The following is a 23,110-nucleotide window of genomic DNA, read 5'->3' as shown; positions in this document are numbered from 1 at the left end:
CAAAACGGTAGCTATGGTCACCAATCAACGCAAAGCGCTCCGACGATCGCCCAGCCGGGTCGCGCGTCGTTCGGCATAACGCATTGTTGTTGATACTTTGCCCATCAAAATAAACCGTAAATAATCCTGGTAAGTGTGCTTAACCTCGTTCATTCGCCGCTAGAATATACTGAATGCCAAAGAGTGCAAGGCCGGCGCGTGACTGACTTAACGGTTCATTTCTGCCGTTCAGCGAAGAAAAAAAAAAATCGCCCTTTATGCGGCAACGTGATTGCCGCGCATTGATTCATAACTCTTGCGGTGTTCGCATATTTCTGGTGAATGTGTACTGTGCACCCTTTGGCTAGTCGCAGTGATGCTACATTCACTGGGGTTATGTTTTGCAGGATCGCCATCCAACTCGCCCAGGCACCCTGATTACGTGCCTTCTCTGTTTGTTTACACCGATGAGTTCAAGAAAAAGGACGCTTTTCATCGCTATGTACGCACGGCAGCGCGTATGAAACAACACAGTGAGCACCGACGAGGTATGTCTTGCGGAGGCGAACGGAGCACGTTATCGTGGCATGCGCTTGCTTGCATGATAAGGAAATGCCAACTATTTGACTGCGGACGCACGAGTGACGCGTCTTCCTACCTAGCATTGGTACGGTATCCTTCTGTCACAGTATTATATGCATTCGTGCAGGCTTTTTCCGGAATGAATTTATCGACGCTTTGTAAGGTGTGGTAATGTGTAGCTCTTTGGCCACTAGTCCACACTCTGTCAATGTAGAAAGGTCGTGCGTCCTTGACAAGCCTTCATTTCTTATTGCTCTTAATTCCATTCACAATAATGACCTGCCTATTAGTCTTTCCGTAAGGTTATCTACGCAGAAATATAGGCATCTCAAACAAGACTATGAGTGCGATTCACTTGAGCTAGTAGTGCCCATTTTTTAATTTATGCACTTGAATGATTTGTCTTTTTATAACTTTAGCTGTTTCAGAGAAGCAGGCAGACCTAAAACAGGACTCAATGGCAAATGAGACGTCTTCAAAGTGTGAGTAATCTTTCTGCAAAACTAGGCTACATTACTTTTATACAAGAATACTAACGCAACACAAATGTGACATTATTTCCTCAGGTGATGAAGACTCTGTGGAGATGGAACAGACGGACATGTCAGATTCCGAGAGCACAGCAGGCAAGCACTTGTCATACATAAACCATCTAAAACGTTGCATGATGCACAATAGTCAATGACAGGGCTCAGTGACACCTGTCTGTGAAGGAATCAAGCTTGTAATTTATTTGCAGTGCTTCTTAACCGGGGCACTCTCACACACGGGTGGAGGGCAGCCAACAAGCAGGTTAGGTTATTTAAAAATTGTTGAAACCGAGAACAGGTGAAGAAACAGCCGAACATCATAGTGCTATAATTTGTATTGCTAATTTGTACAGGCCAGTGAGGTCCGCTCTTCGACCTTATACAAACTACCAGTTTATGCTGCACGCTACCTCTGTTGCCATGGCATTCAGACTGTTTGTGCGTGTGACGTATGAATGCAGCAAATTCAATGTTGCTGACTATTGGATGTACTTGTTCGTGCCTAGTGCAGTCTAAGGAAACTTTTTGGAGGATAAAGGCATGAAGGGCAGGTGCTTTACGCTTTTTTCTGGGAAAATCATCTCCTGCATGCTTGACTTGTCGCTGACTATTACTGTTTGTGATATTGAAAAGCATACATGACAGCCAACTTTGTTTATGTAGATGGAGACCCTAGAATGCCGACAAGGCGAACATATATAAACCTGCGATTCAAAATAGTAATTTCCAAAGCATGAATAACATTGCACTTATTCTAACCTGCCTTGCATTTGTTGCATGTACAGGTTTCACTACTTCATCACAGGAGTGTGAAGGTGTAGCTGCATTGCTGATGCGTCGCACTACTGCCACAGCTAAGGAGCAACTAGAGAATGTCAGCACAAGCAGTTTCAACGGCCTGCTAGCAGAACATACTGCAATGAAGAAGAGAATTCAAGAGCTCGAAGTCAGATGTAAAAGGCTGCAATCGCAAAGCTTTTCTGTGGACACAATTCATAGTACCGCATTTAAATTTTACACTGGACTTACGAGCAAAGCGCAGTTTGATGCTTTGTATGGACACCTCGAAGCGAATGCCCAGAGAATGGCATACTGGGTTCCCCAAAAGAATGAGCAGCAACAGCAAATTGAAAAAGACAGGCAGCTTTCAAAGCGAGAAGAACTGTTCATGGTTTTGTACAGGCTACGAACGGGAGTTTGTGCAGGGGAAGTAGCCAGGTTGTTTGGCATATCACAATCTAGCCTGAGCCGCATTTTCTGTAGCTGGATTAACTTTTTAGATAAGGAGCTGTATGCCTTAACACGGATGCCATCTTTAGCTGAAGTACAACGACACATGCCAGAGGCATTTTCAGATTTTCCTAACACGAGAGTGGTTCTGGACTGCACTGAGGTCAGAATTCAGAAGTCCTCAAAGTTAAAAGCACAAAGGCAAACTTTTTCAACCTACAAGCATTTTAATACCTTCAAGGCACTTGTAGGTGTCACACCTGATGGTTATGTATGCTTTGTTCCCGAGATATGGGGCGGTCACGTTAGTGACACCGAAATAGTGGAGAGAAGTGGCCTCTTAAAACGCTTGCAACCGGGTGATGGTGTAATGGTAGACAAAGGCTTTCGCTTGGACAGCATTTTCCCCCCAACCATTCAGATCTATATCCCACCCTTCAAGAAAGGAAACCAGCTTTCTGCAAGTGATGTAATTGCTACTCGAAAGATTGCTGGAGCTAGAATACATGTTGAAAGGGTTATAAGGCGCATCAAGGAATTCCATTTTTTAGATAGGCCAGCCAGTGCCTATCAACATGTTAGACATCGCCGGCAAGATATTTAGGACCTGTGCCCTACTGTCTAATTTGCAGCCACCGATTATTGCCGTGAATGAGCAGAGTTCTAGTTGAACGCCTTGCAATATGTGAAATAAATAAACAAACAGACAGGGCCGGAATGTGGTCGCCTTGTGTGTTGCCTTACTGGACTTACTGTCGGTAATTCCCACGCATTTTCTTGCCCCAGCTTAGTGCGGAACTGAATGCTGAATACTATACTTCATGGCATATAGTATGCTGTTTCTGTCAACAGGTGCGGCTGAGAGAGACTTGTAGTGACAAATACAGCAAGTCACATTATCCACATGTAAACATTGAAATAACATCAATAAATAAAAAAACGACCACACAAAGGTACCAAGCTCATTTATTGTCTTTATTAAATGCCTGCTTTCTCGTGGCTCCTGTACTATCAATTTATAACACAACAGAGCAACATTCCCATCATCAACAGAGGAGCAGGGTAAAAACTAGGAAAGCTTGACCAGCCCTCTTATGGACACAGCAGGCGAAGCATAAAACATTAAAAAAATATATTGACAAGTACAAGTGTCAAGTCCAGTATACATTACACACAAGAGTAATCAATATACAGCAGGTGAAGCAACAAAAACATAGAAAATATGAAGGAGATAACACAAGAAAACATGTTGGAGCCAAATAATGAAACCGAAATTTCCTAAGAAACAGTCTTCGTGAAAAATAAGTTAGGAGCACTGTACATGAAGTTATCAAATATAGAACACACTTCATTTGACAAGGAAACACATAAGAAATTGCACTGGAACATACAAGTTTCATATTTGTAGTCAGTCAGGCTCGAATGGTAACTGGCATGAAAATTTTCTGTAGTTTCCTTACATTCATGCTCACCAGTACTCTTTCAAGTAATTGCTCAGCAGAATGAGAATGTAGTACTGATGTGATTGTTGCATAGTTCGTGCAGTAGCGTGTACTGTCCTGTACTACAGTTTACATGTGCTGTAATCTGTAGAAGGTTGTTCAACTACCGTATTTCTTGGACTAAAAGTGCTACCCCCTACTTTTCGCAAGTTCCGAAGAGAAAATTGGTTTTTAAGACATCTATTATAACTTAGCATGATGAAACGCTATTATGCACACTGGTACACTAACTGCAAAATGCCGTACTTGCCCTCATTTCAGGGCACCAAATTTCTGTAAACATAATTTTTATAAGCCGCATACTCCAGCAGAGAAAAACATAACTCTTTTTCGGTACAGAATGCCAGCATTTATTGCACTTTATATTGAAGACCTTGTCCTCTTAACGCAGTCAAACGATGCATTATGCAGTGTTCTTTTTGTATCCAATATATTTTTTTTCATTGTAAAGAGGGAGTCCTCTGCTTACTCTGCGAGTGAGCAGCTCTGGCACTATGCAATGTTTGAAGAAATGCAGCAACCCAGGCAGAATTTCTGTACACCAAAGAACTTCATCAAAGGGAGTCCTCTCCACATGTGTTGAGGCTGCTACACTTCCAGCATTTGTCCATACTACAAAATCACACCACTTCAAACCTGTGACACCCATCATACCTTGTATCTGATAATAATATGCATGATCTTTTTTCAATTCTATATTGTCACCAGATATTTTCAAACAGCACTTTGCAGAAGCTGCTGCTTCGACGACACCCTTGCCTTTGAAGGAGAATGGGCACTTCACCTCCAAAAGACCAGTGTCACTCCCTTCAAAGACAAGTCTGTCGGGGGAGGCAGCAATAAATGGGTGCTGGGGATGAACATGCAACCCAGTATATGCAGTAGTTAAATATCTGTCCCTGCATGCCATTATTTCTTCGTATGCTTTAACGGCATCGTCCTCATGAATCCTGCCATAACGCATGGCTTCGGTGCTCACTTGGCGAGGATACATTACGTCCCTTACGGCACCATCAGGCTTTCTGCACCGCAGCAACTTCTTAAACACTGATGCCGTGAGCCGTCCAATACGTTCCTGATGCCACTTCTTGTTCTCTGCCTGGCCCATTGTGCTTTCTAAAATGACTGCCCTGTCGTCGAGGCTCAGGGGCTGAATTGCTGCAAAAGCATAAGACAAAAAAGTGTGACCTAACTTGAGCAAATTGGTGATTAGCTGCAGGGAAGCAATACAACTAATGCTACTTGGTTTACACTTTCAGTCAATGCAAATATGGAAAAGGCTGCATTAAGAGAAAACACACTGACTAATCAGAACATTGGTGCATGTCTTGTTTCTTTTCATGTCTTGATCTATTATTCCACTTATGTACTTGCAATGAATGATTACCAACTAGCTCAGTTGTCAGTTAAACTCTCGTCAGTATTTTCTGTAACTTTCTAGCCTCATTGAGTTGCATCTAATCACTTAGGCAAGTGTAATTACAAATTGACAGTTGTGCTATTTACTTTACCATTAATACAGTAAGGGCTTATTTTTATGCAAGAGCTGTACGGCTGGTTTCACTCGGTCTGGAGTTTCAGCACGTGCTCCCTCTGCATGTTTACTTCGCAGAATTGTAGTTCCATGTATTCCGATGAAATAACACTTGCTCAATAAAACTATGTGCCTGTGTAATTCAACATTATGGTGATGAATTTCTGTGTGTTCATTCTTACCATCAAATCTCTCTTGAATAATTCTCGAGTTTGTCATGCTCAGCAAATCTTCACTGTCGGCTATATATGGCTGGTTGCAGCATCCATCATTTATTACTTTTGCAGCGATGGTCTCTGTTGTGCTCTGAAATGAACCATAGAGAGAAAATGGGTAGTTTTCAATACGACAGCACATACTGCGTGTGTGGCCATCATGATGTTGGATGAAAGAGCAAAGGAGCTAACATGGTAGTATGCATGTGTTTCTGTGGTACCAGTGTCTGCACTGTGGATTATCTGGTGGGTTAACAACGCAGTGATAAGGGCTACGACTCAGTCATATATGCTATATGCATGAGCTAGAAACTACGGCTGCCTTACGCAACATCTCACAGGAATTTGGTAAAAAGAGGCATCGTCAAGACATGTTCTACAATTACATTGGAGAAATTTCGCAATCACATTGTGGCTGATAAGCTTCAATGCACTGGTTGGTCACCTCAAAGCAGCAGGATACCTGCTTCTGTAGCAAAAGCAATGCACAGGAAAAGAACAAAAATTATAGCAGGCAAATAGAAATCAGGTGGAGAGGGAAGCTCACATACATGACCAGGTATCAGTAATACCCTCCATGCACCACGTTTTGCACTGATTAAGGAAGATGGGGCAGCATGTATGAGTACAAGTAGTTTTTCTGCTTCACACTAACTGTCCTGTCTTCATAGGTAAATCTGTCCTGTTATAAAATGCAAACACTAATGCATTGTCAGGCATTTAAACCATTACGTGAAATGCCGAAGGCAAGTAGTATACAGGATCCTTATTTCCTGTGTCAGCTGCTACAGAGGCTAGATGAGAAAGTGTTAAAGGGGGGACATGGGCAAATAACAAATTACCGCAGCGCAAGGGCAAATAATAAGCGCAATACTAAAAAAAGTTTTAAGTCATTCACAGCCATGCCGTTGTTTGACCTCTGTTTGCTGCACACCCTCGTTTGAACAAACATGATCACCGTGCATGTGAAACCATAAAAGCAGTCGAGATGGTACGAAAGGCACATCACATTTAAGCAAACCCTATATCAATTTATTGCGGAAAGAAGTGCTATTTCGAGTGCGCAGACATACAATGTCGATGAAAGCAGGTCGCTATCATTGGTATTTGCTCTGTGCCGCTGTTCTTGCTTATTTCATGGCTCTCGCTTTTCATTGTGCAATATGTATGCATTTCTGTTTTGTAATAAAAAGACTAAGTTGAAAATCAGTTTGTTGTCTGTTTTTTAGCTTCTCCTCCAATGACACGGTGTCACATTTTGAATGATGTTTAAGATATTACGTACTTCTTCTGCCGCCCTGGGCTTCTTTGCATAGCGGAGTAGAAGGCAGCTCGGAGATATTTCTTGCAAGTTGCTGATGAAGTTGGCAGGGTCAGCTGGCAACAGTCCAGGTGTGGGATCATAAACTCTCTTCCTGTTCCTGCTGCTCTCAAACAAAATTTCCGAAAGCGGCAAGCTTGGTTCTTGCTTTTTGGCTGAAAATACAGATTACAAGCACAAAAACAGCTTAAACACTCAAACTATCCCCAGCAACCTCTAGATTACCAACTACTGTTTGACGTAAGCAGTTAATAACCCTGCTGAAGGTATATTCGGCTAAGATATTGGCTATACCGTCATCTCTACTATAAAATAGGCAGCAACTTCACTGTGGGAAATCGGCAGACAGGGTAGATGAAGAGAGCATAACTGACTAAAAGGACTCCTATTTAAATTATTTTAGGCAGAGTTGCACACTTTGGAATACAGACAGGAGGGACGTCACTTAGCAGTATACAGCATTTTTCTTACCTTGAGGGGGCACAATCCATGCACAGGGGACATCCGTACATGTTGTGTCTTCTCCTTGTGGTGCCAGGTTGCAAGCTGTGAGCAGCAGGCCAACAACGTGCTGGCAGCTTCCACTGAGGCTGCAGGAATCATGGTAACAGTGTATATTATTAGTGCTGATCTGCAAGGCATTCAACATAGAGAAAGAGCTGGGCAACGTGCATCAGACAGCCTAGACATGCTTTTCAATAATGATTATTGGGCACAACTTTCCCCCGTTGTGATTGACTGTACTTGCTTACCACACATGCATGCAAGTATAGCCACGATAGCGTTGCGCATAAGAACTATGAGGTCTCGATAGTCTTGCATAAACCTTGCCAAACTTGACTGCAGTGAAAACAAGCTACAGGTCCTATGTAAAATGCTGCAGTAAACAGAGTGATTGAACACTGGCTTTAAAAAGTTCGTCTATAATCTCTCGTGTACCGCGCGGGTACTCGATTTTGCACAAGTGACACTGGCGACGCAAATGAGATCCTGACAGGAACGGCATGCCGCTTTACCTTGGCGCCGGCTGACCAAAAGTTGATGAATCGTACGCGACGTGCATGCCAGCAAACACTACGTAGCTGACACGGCTCTAGCCACGAGATACGCGTGCCGAACACCCCGAAGTATGTAAGTGCACAGCGATTTTTCGAAACGCGACATAGGAGAACACGGCTTGTCGGCGCTTTCTTGCGCTGCCGGTGCGCGCTGGGGACACATATCCGAGGCATCAGGGCATACGATGAAATCAAGACCCTTTGACGTGCGTTGTGACTGCATTTGGCCCCCCAACGATCACCTGGCGTTCACCAGTGCCGCGAAAAGTGCCTGCAGCCACATGCTCCGAGTATCGCGTTCTAATCGCTGCGCACTGCCATTCAGCGAGCCCACGTACGCGCTCTAAAAACAGTAGACCTCCAAAGCTTGGCCTGGCGACGACACAAAACGGTAAAACCAGAGAGCCAGTACGTATACACATGCGAGATGTCATGATAAACAAAACTTGTACTCACCCGGCTGGGCAGAGACAGTGGCCTGCCAGTATGTCGCCCGTTCCTTTCTCTATGACCGCATGTACGATGTAGTAGCCGCCTTTCATTGACGGTAGGCATATACTTCGGAGAAGTCCATACGGGGATGTGGAACACAAGTTATTAAACATGATGTTGCGCACATAACCCTCTTCGGTGAATTTCTTCCCTTTCGCAGTTTGTCTTGCGAACCTCGATCCACATGCCGCCAAGAAAGCACTCAGCTGATTGTCGCTTGGCATCTTGATCCCGTTTGGGCTTTTCGTCCACCCGTTCGCTACGGCAAAGAAGCCGCCGGGTATGTACATACTCCCAGGTTCCATTCCCGAACACGAACGCAGAAACTACCGATTGTAGAGCGCAGACTTACGTAAATATATGTGCCGCAACACGCGTCGTTGCCAGTCTACGCCATACTACCAGTAGCAGCGGCGGCCACCCGATGCCGTACTTATCGTTTCTTGCGGTGTCCGCGTGAGGGCGCCACACAGACATGCAAAAGGCGGATTGCCGGACATCCTGTTGATGGAGGAAATGCGTCAGCGGTGTTCTACACCTTTATGTTCAGAGCCATCCATGACCTATGAAGACAACACTCGTGACAAGACATATGAGCCTACATTGAACAGCTCAGTGGCGTAAGTGACATGACATTTTGTTTTCTTGTTTGAGCGCGCAGTAAAATGCGCTATAATCAGTACATCGTCTAAAAAGACTTGAGTGCCTGATACGTTTTTCAAAAGTTCTTCCATCTTCCTTTGGAATATGGCAGGGGCTGATGCAATGCCATGTGGCAGTCTATTATAAGCAAATAAGCCTTTATGGGTGTTTAGTACTGCAACTTGCTTCGCTTGTTCATCCAGTGGTATGTGGCAGTAGGCTTCCCGTAGGTCCAATTTTGAAAACCAGTAGCCATTCTTGAGAGAGGCGAAGATGTCCATTTTTGGGAGTGGATACTGGTCGACATCGGCCAGTATCCGCTCGGCCAGTCGACGTCGACAGAGGGTAAGATCCAGTATCCATCCAGTATCCATCGGCCAGTCGACATCGGCCAACAGAGGGTGAGAGTCTTCTGTCCGTAAGTTGCGATGACAGAAGAGATTATAGCTTGTAGGGGGGTTGAACGAAGTGGTGGTGGCATGATTTACGCGTGATAATGTTGGAGCTCACGTCCAAGCTTACGTGCATCACCTGGTGCCTAAATTTGCACCATATCCAGTGTTCGTACTATGCCCAGTACAGGTCAGTCGTGCAAGACAATGCCAGCAGACAGCAGTGATGACAATAATTTTTACATCGATGATGTGGCAACAACCATACTTTCAGTATGACTGATTCCTCAAGAGCTATTCAGCAGCAGCCTGTAAGGGCATTATTACTAAATAGAAATGGTTCAAAGTGCACATTTCGTTTTACTTCTAGAAGGTAGAAATGGACTAATTCTCTGTCGGACATAGTGCATCAAAACTCTGCCCCTGCATTACAAATGAAAAATGTCAGGGTGCATATTTTTGTTCTTTAACACGTTGGTGAAAATTAGCACTCGTGCGTCCATACATAGAGCTGTTCCTGTCCTTCTCATAGAGCAACAGCACGCACGCGACCTGCTTCCATAAGCCATGCTGAAAATTGTTTAATGTATTCTTTCCACGCACAATCAGTGAATGTAATGCACTACCGAGGGACATTATTTTGGCTGAAGGTGCAAATCCATTTGAAACTGCATTGCAATCTATACTTAGATGATGTGCAATAATAAAACATGCTAACGGAAGGTAGAAGACAACAAAGTTGGACTGTACTGCGAGCCTCTCCGTAGGTGGCCTACCTTTAGCTATCATCTCCCATCCCGTGCAGAACAGGCCTGTTGTATCACCCAGCTATGCACTCTGGCATCCCAGCAGCATTCAAAGACGATCTACGACACCTGCCATCAACACGTTTCTTACGCTAAAGGTGACCTTGTGTGACTAGATGCCGTGGTTTGTGTTAGAAGTTCTTGGCCTGCTATTTTGGCCTGTTCGTCATTCTTGAACACCTCAGTAACGTTACGTATGTAATCTCTCGTCTCGCAAGTACCCATCACCGCTTTAGTAAGAGACAATCAACTTACGCCGCACGCCTGAATCTTTACCATCATTGATCCTCTGATTGACTTGCCCACTTGGCATCGTCTGCGAATGGGGAAATGAAATGTGCTAATGCAAATGAAGACAATGAATTGCACTGTACTGCGATTGTCTCCATAGATGGCCTACCTTGAGCTATCATCTCCTATCCTGTAAATAAATGCGACGCATCGTCACAATATTTATCTTGGTTTTCTTTTGGAGCTTGTTACGTTTCTTGTACTAATAAACATTTCTGCTGCTACTCCTGCTGCTACTCCTGCTACTCCGTCGTGCTTTGAGTCGAGGCCGCGGTAAAAAGGTGTAACTAAATACCTGTGGATTTCCGGGGCCTCTACAAGCACCGGACGGTCTTCCATGAGGGCGTAATATGCCACTTCAAGGGCATGCACGTTCAGGCAAGCCTGAACAAAGGTGGGGTGGCTTGTGATGCATGCCTCGCTGCGCCGAATTGGCCACATTTGGCCCTTGCGCCAAAAAACACCAAATATCATCATCATCGTTGCCCCGAAGTGCGTCCACATGGTCAAGTTCTGTGCAGCACACCGACTCAAGCTGAGTCTCCATTGCACTGCAGTGTCCACATTGGCACCTGCAATAATCGCGATGCAACATGAAACGTGTGCTCTGCTGGCTCCGCACACTGCAATTCGCAGATGTTGCTGAGCATAGTAGTTAGTTAATTTTTACAAATTGTACCCTGAGGGTAACATAAATAAATAAAACTGTCTGCTGTTACACCGGCATATAAAGCAAATAAAGCAATGAGCCGTCGCTCATTCGAAAACCATAATAAATGTAGGTACATTGAAGCATGCAATTACCATGCCTATAAACACAACGGATGCATTGCATATATATATGCCTCAGTGCATTCATTGCTCTTAAGACGTTACTGTTAAATACCGTGCAGGCCACAACGTTCAACGCCGATTCGTTGTGTCTTACCATTGAACGTGGCCGATGCGAGGGTTTTGTTCAGGTTCGTCCTCCCCATCACCGGCCGCAATATCCGAGTCGCTGCTCTCTAGTGGGTCAAATTGAAAGTGATGGGCCACGTCTAATACGGCGGCGACTCCCACATGCAGGAAATCATCGCCGCTGGACGACGAAAACGAGGACGACGACGACGATAATTGTGAGGATAGCGAGGATATGACAAATCACGTGCAGGCGTAGCAGACGAACTAGCAAAACGAAGCTCGCACGCCGGCGCGCACGCTGGCTGCGCGTCAGAGCATACGTCATAGCTTTTTGCGATCACGTGCCCACTTTGTTTACAATCCCTCTTCTCCCGTCTCGTTGCTCTCTGAAACCGAAACTGGGACTGGTCGCTACAAAAAAGACTTCAATTACCTGTCGTGCTCTGAAGTAAATGAGGTTTCGTACCGTGATTACTGGGTCATTAACTACCTATTAAAGCCATAAAAACGATATGGAAATTTTTGGTGTCAGTACTCCTTTAAAGCTCGTGGATGCCTTGTTTGTGGCAAGCCGCATCTCTGTGTGATGTTTTTTGTCACCGATCTCGGGGGCGTGCGGGTGTTAGAAGAGATGGAGAAGGAAGACGGATGGCGACACAGCAAACGAGGATTTAATATTTACAAGGATGGTAAAAGTACGCGGCACACAACACTAAAACCATAACTCAAAACTAAAATGCTTACTCAACAGAAAATGCAAAACTAACTAAATACAACACTACCAGAAGATAACCTATCTCTGTCTCGGAGCCTAACTCCGTCTTAGAGTCTCTGCGTCAGTCTTAGCGCTGACTCGTCAAAGTCTGGCCACCTTGGCCCCGGCCTAACTGCGTCGTAAACAAAACGTGATCGTCTCTTACGGATCGTCGTCTTGAAGTTCTTGTCGCACACGTGTCAGGCTCGTCGGAAGCATTGAGAGTGCCGTAGGTGCCGACGCCTCGCGTTGTCTCTTTTGTCGGCGGTGAGCTCGTCGGCTCGTCGGCGATGGCGCTCGGCGTTGCTTAGGCCCACCTGGGTAGGCCTAGCCTCGGGATGCGTCGCTACCTCTTCGTGAGTGCCGACGTGGCGTCCCGCGGAGAATCGAACATGCCGGTCTGCCGCAGAAGGGGGATCCTCTCTGGGGTGCCCGGCCGCGCATTTACATTCGCACGCCCGTACAGCCGGTCGATTGCAGCGCACCTGCGCGGCTCTAAAGGGAACTACAGATCTAGGTACTTGCTGGAGCAATGCCTCCTTTACTAGATGCCCGCCGCGTTGCTCGCTTTCCCATTGTGGCGGCGGTTCCCTTAGTTCTGCATGAATTCCGTGAGGCGGCACTCGTTGCCTTTTCAACTTCCGGTGGCGGCGGCAGCGGCGGGTGAACGGGGTGAACGCTTCCGCCGGCGCGTCGATACCGCCGAGCGCCGATATGCGGAGGGCGTCTGCTAGGGAGCGTTTTCGCAGGCACTTTTTCTATACTCGTTCGTTAGTCAGTTTCGTGATCGCAACTGTTTGCCCGCGTGTGGTTTCATTATGCAGCACGGTGCTGGTAGATTCATTTGATTCTTCTTATCAGCGTTGCGTTACTGTTCGCGTGCCTCATAATCAGAACAGGTTTTGACACGTAAAACCCCAGAAAGAAGATGCGTTACTGTTCAAGACTTCTTTCACTATGCGGCGAATGCGTTTTTAAAGAACACTAACTGGTGACCTTAACCTACGTTTTTCAGTGACATGCACGGTAACATGTACGTATACAATCGACAGACGCATGTTAAAATAAACTTGGGCGTTACGTTTTAGCTTGTGATAGCGGTGCCTCCGCCAACGCCCCAGCCATCAGGAGAGAAGGTCGAGTTTCTACAGTCCATCGCTTGTTGCTTCTGGTTGCTCGCCGTGCTTGAACGAAAAAGCGATTAATTCCAGGTTGCTTTGCAGACAAGTGCTGCTTGGTCGACCGAGTTCATTGATCGCACAGAACACAACTGTCCTGATGTAGTCAACTTATGCGCAGTTCATGCTGCCGGCAGTTCGAGGAAGAATTGCTGTCGAAGAAATTGCAGTCACTGACCAAGTCAATGGTAAAAATAACACAGAGACGTTTCGGGACCCGTACGGGTTCCTTGATCACACTAAAAGCGGGCAAGAGCCGCAAGTCGTTTTTTATGATGTGACGTAGAGAACGGGTGTACTTGGCAGGCAGATTTCCATCAGTCCTCTTGATACTGTTGTCCGTAGTTTGTGCTGTATTGCTGTATTTCGCGTTCACCGACACTCACGAAAGAAAACGCGTCAAACCATGCGCAGCATTTGCGTGTGTGTCTCTTGGAAGTTGCACGTATTCGCTCTTGGCGTGTTAAGGTTGTGATGCTTTCTGTCGGGTCACGCGTGCTCATAGCAATTTAGCATAGGTCGATTTCAGAGAGAACGCGTTGCTCGCATGAAGCAAGGTGAAGTTTTTGATCCCAGCACTAAAGAAGTTAGTTTGGCGATAAGGATGGCCAGGCTTGAAGCACTTATCTTCTACGTGGAAATTGAGCACGAGCACCCCTTCACGTTTAAAATGACAAGACCGATGGCCGTCAGCTGGTGTGTCGTAGTCAGTAAAACTGCTCAAATGTCCTGCCTGAGAATGATCGCTGCAGTGGCAAAACGCGCAGATATTTGAGTCTACATTTTGAGAAGTTTTCGGGAAATAGGTTTGCGCTCCAGCAGCTTGACAGTGGCATGTCTGTCGGTTGTGCCAAGTGCATAGTTGCTGAAAAGTGGCTTGATGAACTTCGCAGTTATAAGATGCAAAAGCCTCCTGCAGTGATCGATGTCTGTGTTGCCGCATCGCAGAAGTGGTAGTCCCATAAGGAGTTCAATCTCACAACCACTAAAGGTTTGTGTGGAAAGGTGTGTTGATTTCCTGTGCGGAAGCACGCTGTCGACAAATTTCCTGAGGCATGTCAGAAGTTTCACAAGTTCTTGGCTTGGATACATGAGCCCCCCGCGATCTTGGTGTGCGATGAGGCCAAGGAGGGGAGTGTTCGCTTTAGTACCTTGCAGCAGTGCAATGCATTCGGCGCAGGGGATGTTTTCGCTTGCTGCTCTCACAATGAATCCCCCGACCATCGCCACGCTGGCGACATCTGGATTTGACGGCAATGGCGCGTCTGAGAGGCACTGTTCTTTTAGCCTATCTACCGCCACGTCTAAAGCCTTTTCAGCAGTACTTGTGGTCTTTGTGGGAGTCTGATAAACTGGTAGAAGCTGTGCTGATGAGAACGATGTCGAGCTTCTCACGTTGCTTTGGGCGGAGGAGGCGACGATGCCGGTCTTGAGCATCTTTTCTATTCCACACACTGCGCTTTTCACATCCAGAGCATCGTTGCAGCCGGAGCTACGCCGCAGAAATCCAAACATGGCCTTAATGGGGTCACTTGAGAATTTGCGCGTAAGCACAAATTTAAATTTCTTGTCAGAAAGAAGGAACCGAATACATTCCACGTTTGACGCTGTTGTGAAGACAAGCGCATGGTGCGTTTCCTTACTCAGGAAGTTTTCAGCGCGGCTTTTAGTTTGCAATTGTTCAATGTAAGAAACAAACTCGCCCTCAAGTCAGTCCAGCCTTGGGTCATCAATTTCAGAAAACTGACGAGCATCTGCGTCATTGCGATGGATGTGCTGCTGAAGATTGCTCACGTCCATGCATGTGAACCACTTGTGGAAGACTTCCATGAACTCGACAGTTGGCCCCACGGATGCAAAGTCGGCATCGCAGCTGTGACCTGCCTGATCCTTGAGGTAATTTAGTGCTGCGGTTACTGCTGGAGAAAATAGCAGCACGGCCGTTTTCACATTCATTTTTTCGATATTCGAAGGGAAAACGTGCTTCCTTGTGAGAAATCTGATTGGCCGCACTGTTGACTGCCTTTGCATCTTGTAGAGCATTTTGATAAACTTTGATGAAATTTCTTTGTTTTCACCAAATTCCTTGGCAAGGAATTGAGACCTGACGTTCTTTATAACATGGCTCTGGTCGAATGCGAAAAATATATCCATTGATGGATCTGCCGAATGCGGTGCCCATGTTTTTGCTTCTCCTCCACTCAGAATTTCCATAGCGGTTACGTTAATTTTGTGGTTGTCGGTTACAACTCTGATAATCTCAAAACCAATGCTGGCTGTTTTGATGACGACGTGGCGAATGACCTCGGCGAGCTGGTCCCCGGTGCAACCTTTGGTGAAGAAATAACCGACAGGTATCTTATATCTTGCGTGCAGGCCACAAATAAAAAAACACAGCAGTGAATTCGCCAGATGTTCAGCCTTCAGCTGCAGGAGCGAGGTAGTCGAGGTCAGGACCTAGGTCGACATCACCAACGAACGCGTCCCTTTGTTTGTGGTAGAGCAGCTTTTGTTTAATTCTCATCTCGTCAACAACGAGGCTACATACTTTTGACTGTGGTGTGTCCAGACTATTAAGCTCTGCTTCCAGGCGGGAGCGAACTAACTCGCTGAAACCGACTTCACCGGACGTAGTACCAAAATATTTTTGTAACGTTGTTCTGCAAGGTAGCTTGAGAAGCTCTTCGCACCTCAAGTATTCGTATGCTTTTGTTGAGAGGTGTCGCAGTACGATGCCATGCCTGATTGTTATTTCCGACCAGCGTGGTGTTTTCCTTTTATAATTTTTTACTTGGTCCAGAAGCAGCACTGCTTTTGCCGTCCCCTCCTCGGCGTCAGCCACAACTTCTAAAAATGCAGAGACGTAGCACTCTTCTTTCAGTTTTCGAAGTTCTTCTTTGTAGGCATCTACAGTTCTTCGCAATTTATCATTTCCTGCTCGCAGCGCACGTTCTTTTCGTCGCCATCGTTTTCTTTCTAGAAACATGCTTGAAGTGTTTGAGTCCCATTTTGTTTGCGTCTTGAACGAGCGCAAAGCCTTTGTTGGTTGCCTTTTCTTCTTCTTGCATGCAAACTTTACTGGAACTGTTGGAGCGCTCTGATCTTCAGGCTCTGAGAAATGCGTGCCATCATTTTCTGAATTAGCTCGTAAGCCTCTAGATGGCAAGGAACCAGTCATAGTAGTACAGCTACGGCTCTGATTTGGTACTGAGTCTTCGTTTAGTATATGTTTACTGGCTGCCACGTCAAACGAAAAGTCACTCATAGCGGGTCGTTCTTGGTGTCGCTCGACAAGTTCCAAACTGCAGCCAGGAACAGCTATTGGGTAAAATTCAGCTGTGGCAGTTCCAGAAGGGTCCTCATTGACGTTTTTCTCTGCTACCTGTTCATGGTGTGGCTGCGAACAGAGTACTTTGGTTTTAGAAGGCAGTATGCAGCCAAGCGCGCCTGTGGGCGACGAATCTCGCTTGCGCTTTTCCGCTCTGGCACACCCGTCTTCCGGCTTTTGCGAAAAGCACTCGCTAAACAAGCTGGGCACCGCTCCAGGCTTAAGTCGACGTCGTGTTTTACAGCTTTCTCGAAAATCGCACTCCCGAAAGTGCAAACTGCAAACTACCGAGCAGTTTGAAGTTAGCGTGGGCATCCAGTTCTCCCTAGGAATAGCCTCAAGCCATCTTTCACGTAAGCTACTGTCGACCGGCAGTTCATGAAACGATAAGCCTTGACGTCGGCATTGAGTGCTTGACTCACATTGCAGCACGCAGCAATAAGGCATGATGACTGGAGTCTTTGTTGGGCACCACAAGTAGAAGGATTCACATTTAGGAGGTCTTAAATTGATGTATAAATGACCGATAAAGGGCGCAGGAACTGCAAGCGTAAGAAGCCGGCATTCAACTAAACAAATCCTGTGACGAACTACGTCTGTCGACGCGAAATCCTTCACAAACAAACTGAAGCAAAGCAACACGTCTGCAAACTCCAACTGTTTGTCGCAACATTCACAAAGCACGTTTAAGAGCTGTGTAAACCACTTCCTAAAACTAAAGAAAAACATGTTTCACGACATTTCTCACCACAAATCGAGGTTTTGTTTCTTTATTTCAACATTCAAACAAAAAAACTTCGCATAGCCTGTCGTCTGCTCGGCTCCGCACAACGCGCTTCTCGCAGCCGACGTCGTCTGCTCCACAGCCGTCCCGCCGCGCGCCGCGCCTGCCGCCTCCGAGACGGTAACAGATGCCGTGGTAATCTCAGAGACCGCAGCACGTGATCTAGGTTGCAGGCGTGCGCCACAAGCGGCGCTCGTTGCCTTTTTTCGGAGGAGAGAAATCGGAGAGGGCACGGAACCGGGTTTATCGGACCACGCGGCAGGCATCTAGTAAAGGAGGCATTGGCTGGAGACACGTCTCCGCGAATGGCCCTAGCTCTGTGAGTCCCTGCGCCCTAGCGCCGCCGCCTCCCCAGCTTTTGCATGCCCTCCCGGAGCGTGCCGCGCTAATGGCCAGGCGGGCGCGTCGCCGTGGTCCGTCAGAATGACGCATTGAGTTAACGGTGTTTAAAACTTACTGGACACAATTTGTCACTTAGCTTGGATCTCAATTTCTTTCCCCTTTTAGTTCTACCATACGTTGCCGCATACGGTAACGTGTGCACCATGTTTTACGAGCCGAGCCGGACCAAGTCTAAACATAGCGAGCAAGTGGCGTCGGCCACAGAGCCCACGCCGTGCGTGTCCGCGTCTCAAGTGCGTTTTTCACCATGGTAGGACCAAGGGACGAGTTAAATTTAATTCACCTTCTGCGACGTGGCGAAGTGGCAGCAAGTATGACAATCCCCTAACCGGAAGCATAACCTTGAGCTGAACTGAACTTGTGGCCGTACCCTTCGTACAGGCGAGTAATATTCTCAGGCCGAATGAGAAAAAAAAGATTCAAATAACCGAAAAAAAAACTGAATATAAAGCGTGGCACAAAAAAAAAACACTTCAGGTTGGTGGCGCCATCTAGTGACGTACACTTTACTTAGAGGGGGCGCTGAGTTTTTATTGCAGTAACTAACTATATTCTACTTATCTGCTGGTGTAAAGTGTCGACAACGGTGCAATTTACAACAAACAGTCTTATTTTTATATATTGCTTCTACAAACACACCTACGTAACAAAAAAAGGTTTCATGTGTTGTTGGACAAAGCGTCACCACCAGCTTTGTGACTGGCGTCCACATTTGCCGTAACAGGCAATTCCGTAAAGAATAATACGTGTATAGACAAGATAAAGCTTTCTAGTATCTGCCAAAATTAATATTTCGCACTCAGCACATAGTTCTTGCATTCTGCAAGGCCTGAATGTTAGCCGTTATCATCATTATCAAGTTACCGTACGCATCGAGCACACACGCAGCCCAAACGTATTCGGTCATCGCGGTACGTTACCGCACTTACCGTACCGTAACACGGCACTACTTAAACTTGACTAAACAGTCGCGACAGGAGTAGAGCAGCAATGTATTGTCTTCTTGCCTGTTTACTAATGGCAAGAAATCAGGCTCTAGCACTGTGGCATAATCAGAGAATAAAAGTTAAAGTTCTTTCAGGTATGACTCCGAGCTTGATGCGCTACCATTGGTCCACGATCGCATGCATACTTCCCTCCGACTTCATGATCGGCCAAATGTAATCACGTTTAACACTTCGCTGGCGCACAAATGCCATCGTCGTTTTAACATTGACCATATGACACAAACGTAAGTCCGTACGGTTGTACACACTGTCGCTAATCGCGTCAAAATCCCGTGTTTCTCTAGTTAATGCGCGTTCAATACCTGCGCTGGAACCCAACAGTCGGCTCGCCACGGCCGCACTAGAAAACGATCGTCTTCTCAACGTGGTTGTCGTCGCGCTGTTTGCGCACGCACAGCTCCGTTCGCGCAAACGCGTTGTTCCACCTTGTATCGCTTCGTTTTATCTCAAACAATGCAGGATACACATCGATTCCCGCAGTGTGCGCACCACCTGCTCGCGGCGAGTTGCCAAGCCTGGCCGAGCGAAGGCGTCCCCGCGGCTATGGCGGCCAGCAGGGACTAGGGGGCTCGACTATGCCACCATAGCTTGACGGAGGTAGGTACGCGCGACCCCTATGACCGAAAAGCACCTTAGATGCGTAGTTCCCTTTAGCGCCGCGCGGGCGCGCTGCAATCGACCGGCTGTACGGGCATGCGAATGTAAATGCGCTGCCCGGCCCTGCCGTGAGAGGCTGCAGCCAGTCCAGGAGCTTCGCTCGAACTTGCCGAGGTCGACGGCCACACCTTGGACGGCCAACGTCACGGACTCAACCAGACCCCCAAGTCTCCCGTCGCCAGAGCGGAGCTGGTGATGCGACCTTCCTGGCCCGGAGCCACGTCGATAATCCCCCGACAGCGCCGTTCATCCCCCGATCACGCCTCGGCTCACGCGCCTCGAGAGCTCGTGCCGTTCCGAACACTGTGCTTCACGTGCTCTTCTTCTTTTTCGGGCCGCAGGCGGCCTCTTACATATGACACTCTGAAAGCCAATGTATTTGCTGAGAAAGCTTTGATCTGCAAAATGTGCTTCAGTCGTGAAGTATCACTACTGTTGCAGCCAGTGTGGCAAGCTTCTCCACATTTCTTCAGACAAGGCACACCTGTCTTGCAATGCCTGCCTGAATTCCACGAAGTTGTCGGATATGAAAAGCGGTGGTACATTCTTTTCTATTCTTGACCTCCGAACCCAATTTTCCAGCCTAATAGCAAGACTCTCAAGTGTCTTGTACAACAACCTCTTGAAGTTGAGGCAGCAGGCAGAAGATGGATCTCGAATGATACGTGACCTCACAAGTGGCATGGCAGTTCTTTGTTTTAAAAGAGTCTTGAGGTGGAGTGACCTGACTATCACTCTGAACACTGATGGTAGCCCACTATACAAATCATCGAATTCCTCTATATGGCCAATTCAGATGATTGTGAATGAACTGCCCACATTGCACAGACACAAAAATGTTGTGCTTGGAGGCTTGTGGTTTGGACGAAAACACCCAGACATGCTGCTATTCCTCGAAAAGTTTGTTGAAGCCATGGGCCAGGTTGGTGAACTCATCTGGAAACATTCATCATCTGTTATTAACACCAAGGTTTGCACAATGTGCTTTTGTTTTGATGCTCCAGCCAGAGCAGCTGTGGGAAACCAGGTGCAATTTAATGATTTTTTGGCTGCCCATCGTGCCTGGCTTGTGAGAAAGCCAAGAAGGTAAGTGTATCGAAAACATCTACAAACATAAATTCCTAAACAATGCAAACTCAATGGCTCAGCATGACATCATGAGCTTTCAAATGAACAGTCTAACAATCCTGATAACCCCGCAAAAACATAAACACCCGGTAATTATCAACATCTACTCACTGATCTGCTCTGTTGATGCATCAAAACAACAAATCATACTATGCTGGGTGCCTGGGCATAGAGACATCAAGGGTAATGTTCTTACCGATCAAATGGCCACATCAATAACATTGCACACTATTAATCCTACCGCTGCTGTCCCTGTAACAGATTTGAAACATTTCTTGCGCAAGAAACTGCGAAGCCACTGGCAACGCTTGTGGGATGAGCAAATAATAAGCTTTACTTGATTAAGCCACAGTTAGGTTTCTGGCCGTCTGCATCAAAAACACGGCGAACTGATGTCCTATTCTGTCGCCTCAGAATAGGACACACATATGGTACCCACAATTTTCTATTGAATGGTAATGATCCTCCAACCTGTGGTAGATGTGGCGAGAGGCTCACCATTCTTCACGTCCTCCTGGAGTGTAGGGAAGCCGAGAGAGAGAGGAAGAAACATTTTCCTCTGGCATACCGCTGTTCTATCCCTCTCCATCTCGCTATGTTTCTTGGTAAAGAACCGCTTTTCATTACCAAAGCAGTCATCGCTTTTTTGAATGTCTTGCATGTTATCAGCCCAAGAAATAAGTAGCGCATCCTCTCTAATAGCTCAGTATAGCTCTCTATAATAGCTCAGTATAGCACATGCCTCCAGGCCCTTACATCTCAAGGGCTCTGTTAAGGCATCAGTGTTTTTGAAAATTTTAGCCTCTGACATATTTTAGTATATCTTCAATCTTTCACAATGCATCCCTCGTATCCATAGCACACTTCATTAGTCATTGCCAAATTCTTAGTACCTATAGATTTTACGCATTTTACAGCGACAATTTTAGGCCTCTTTACAGCCATGCCACATCTGTTTTATCAACACCTTATAATTCACCATTCATGTACCACTGACAAGTCATTATCATCGCCTTGGCGCTCTTTGGCCGCATCTGGCCCTTGCGCCAATAAACTCCAACAATCATCATCATCATCAATCCTGATAACCTTGTCTTTTTTTTATTGCAGGACGGCTGCTATACACCCACTCAAAGCCAGATGTGGAGAGAACATCAACAGGAATTTGAAGTGATATGAGCCTTGCAGCTAGTCCCAAAACCCCTGTCAATGGGTTGGCATTGACTGACAAAGCTCCCCCACTTCGACCTTGTGTGGGACTACACGGTGCAATATATGCACTGCGTTTTCCTGGGTGTGGTGAGGCAGTTCACAGATTATTGGTTCAACTCCTCAAACAACAATGAGGCATACTACATTGTTTCGAGTTATGTGGTATGCTTACCAAAGTAACAGCACGCACAAAGATTTTAGGGATACCATGCATTCCGACTTCTGAGGTATTGCTGGCAAATTTCAATTACACGCGATACAAAGTCATCTGATTGTGTAGTAGAAGTTATACGTAAAGACCGCTAGCATTGTCCATGGTTGCTGTGTGATTGCTGGTCATGGTTTTGTGTTCATCTTTAAGCTGCTTTTAAAATACACGTCAGGTTTCCTGCCTTTCTTACAAAGTGTTTCATTCTGAGTTGGCTGCCAATTCATGCGTCAATTGTCAATGATGTGCTAATGCGTGCTCACATGTGTCGATACAACATTATGAAAAACTGCCAGCCTGCTCAAACTCGACAACGTCGAGATGCAGAATGCGATGTTGGACTACTGCCTTGTGTTGACCTCCAAAGCTATCTCTAACTAGGCAGAGTGATTGGGCATAGGCCTCTTGCGGCTGTCTATTGTATACGAAAAAAGACAAACTATATACAAATTTTGTAATGATGTGTATGATCGATGCAATGTAACGCATTGCGTCGATCACTGCGTGGGACATAAAAAATGAAATGTAAATAAGTATGTAACGCTCGCTTCTTAGACTCTGATTGTGAAGCGTTAGTTTAAGAATTGATTACCCAAGTTCCTCATTCAGAGAGAAATTCATCATAGCTGCATCATAGTTGACCAGGAGCACTGTAATGAATTATTTGTTGCCAATGTAGGGTGCCCAAGGACACTCGAACTGATTAACAGACAGCTGCTGAGCATCCGACCACCCCATCATTTTATCCGGCTGCCCCGCACACCTTGCCCTGCTGTCGTCATGTCCTTCCACCGAAATACCTTCATCACTTCTCACACTTGGCTGAAGCAATTTTTGTTTTGTTGTTGGAAGAGCTGTCATCTGACCAAATTGATCATGCGGGTAAGAGCACCAGTTGACACAAAGCATCATCTCGCATTTTATTATCATATATCTTTAGATGAAGCTGGGAAAGCTGGGCAACACTGTTAGTGT

The 23,110-nt window shown here is 46.2% G+C and overlaps 2 protein-coding genes across 2 annotated transcripts in view; both read right to left on the bottom strand.

Moving 5' to 3' along the window:
* Window positions 1-8,667, bottom strand: part of LOC119459075 (uncharacterized) — a 46,719-nt gene extending 38,052 nt beyond the window's left edge. The window contains exons 1-6 of the mRNA XM_049671573.1: window positions 8,408-8,667; window positions 7,365-7,483; window positions 6,858-7,048; window positions 5,540-5,663; window positions 4,717-4,981; window positions 363-372 (exon numbers count right to left, since the gene is read on the bottom strand). Coding sequence (XP_049527530.1) covers window positions 363-372; window positions 4,717-4,981; window positions 5,540-5,663; window positions 6,858-7,048; window positions 7,365-7,483; window positions 8,408-8,667 — 969 coding nt within the window. The remainder of the gene's footprint in view (window positions 1-362; window positions 373-4,716; window positions 4,982-5,539; window positions 5,664-6,857; window positions 7,049-7,364; window positions 7,484-8,407) is intronic.
* A 5,764-nt stretch (window positions 8,668-14,431) lies between these two features.
* Window positions 14,432-17,347, bottom strand: LOC125946553 (uncharacterized). The gene has a single exon (XM_049670051.1). The coding sequence runs from the start codon at window positions 17,182-17,184 to the stop codon at window positions 15,826-15,828; it is 1,359 nt and encodes a 452-aa protein (XP_049526008.1). The 5' UTR covers window positions 17,185-17,347; the 3' UTR covers window positions 14,432-15,825.
* Between the last annotated feature and the right edge of the window lie 5,763 nt (window positions 17,348-23,110).

The sequence above is a fragment of the Dermacentor silvarum genome, chromosome 7, assembly GCF_013339745.2.
Source record: "Dermacentor silvarum isolate Dsil-2018 chromosome 7, BIME_Dsil_1.4, whole genome shotgun sequence".
NCBI classification, from domain to species: Eukaryota; Metazoa; Arthropoda; class Arachnida; order Ixodida; family Ixodidae; genus Dermacentor; species Dermacentor silvarum.
The sequence above is the reverse complement of the archived record's forward strand: the minus strand, read 5'-3'. Positions and strand labels throughout refer to the sequence as shown.

Excerpts from the sequence above, each read along its gene's own strand:
- LOC125946553 (XM_049670051.1), bottom strand. The coding sequence starts at position 17,184 with ATGCCTTATTGCTGCGTGCTGCAATGTGAGTCAAGCACTCAATGCCGA.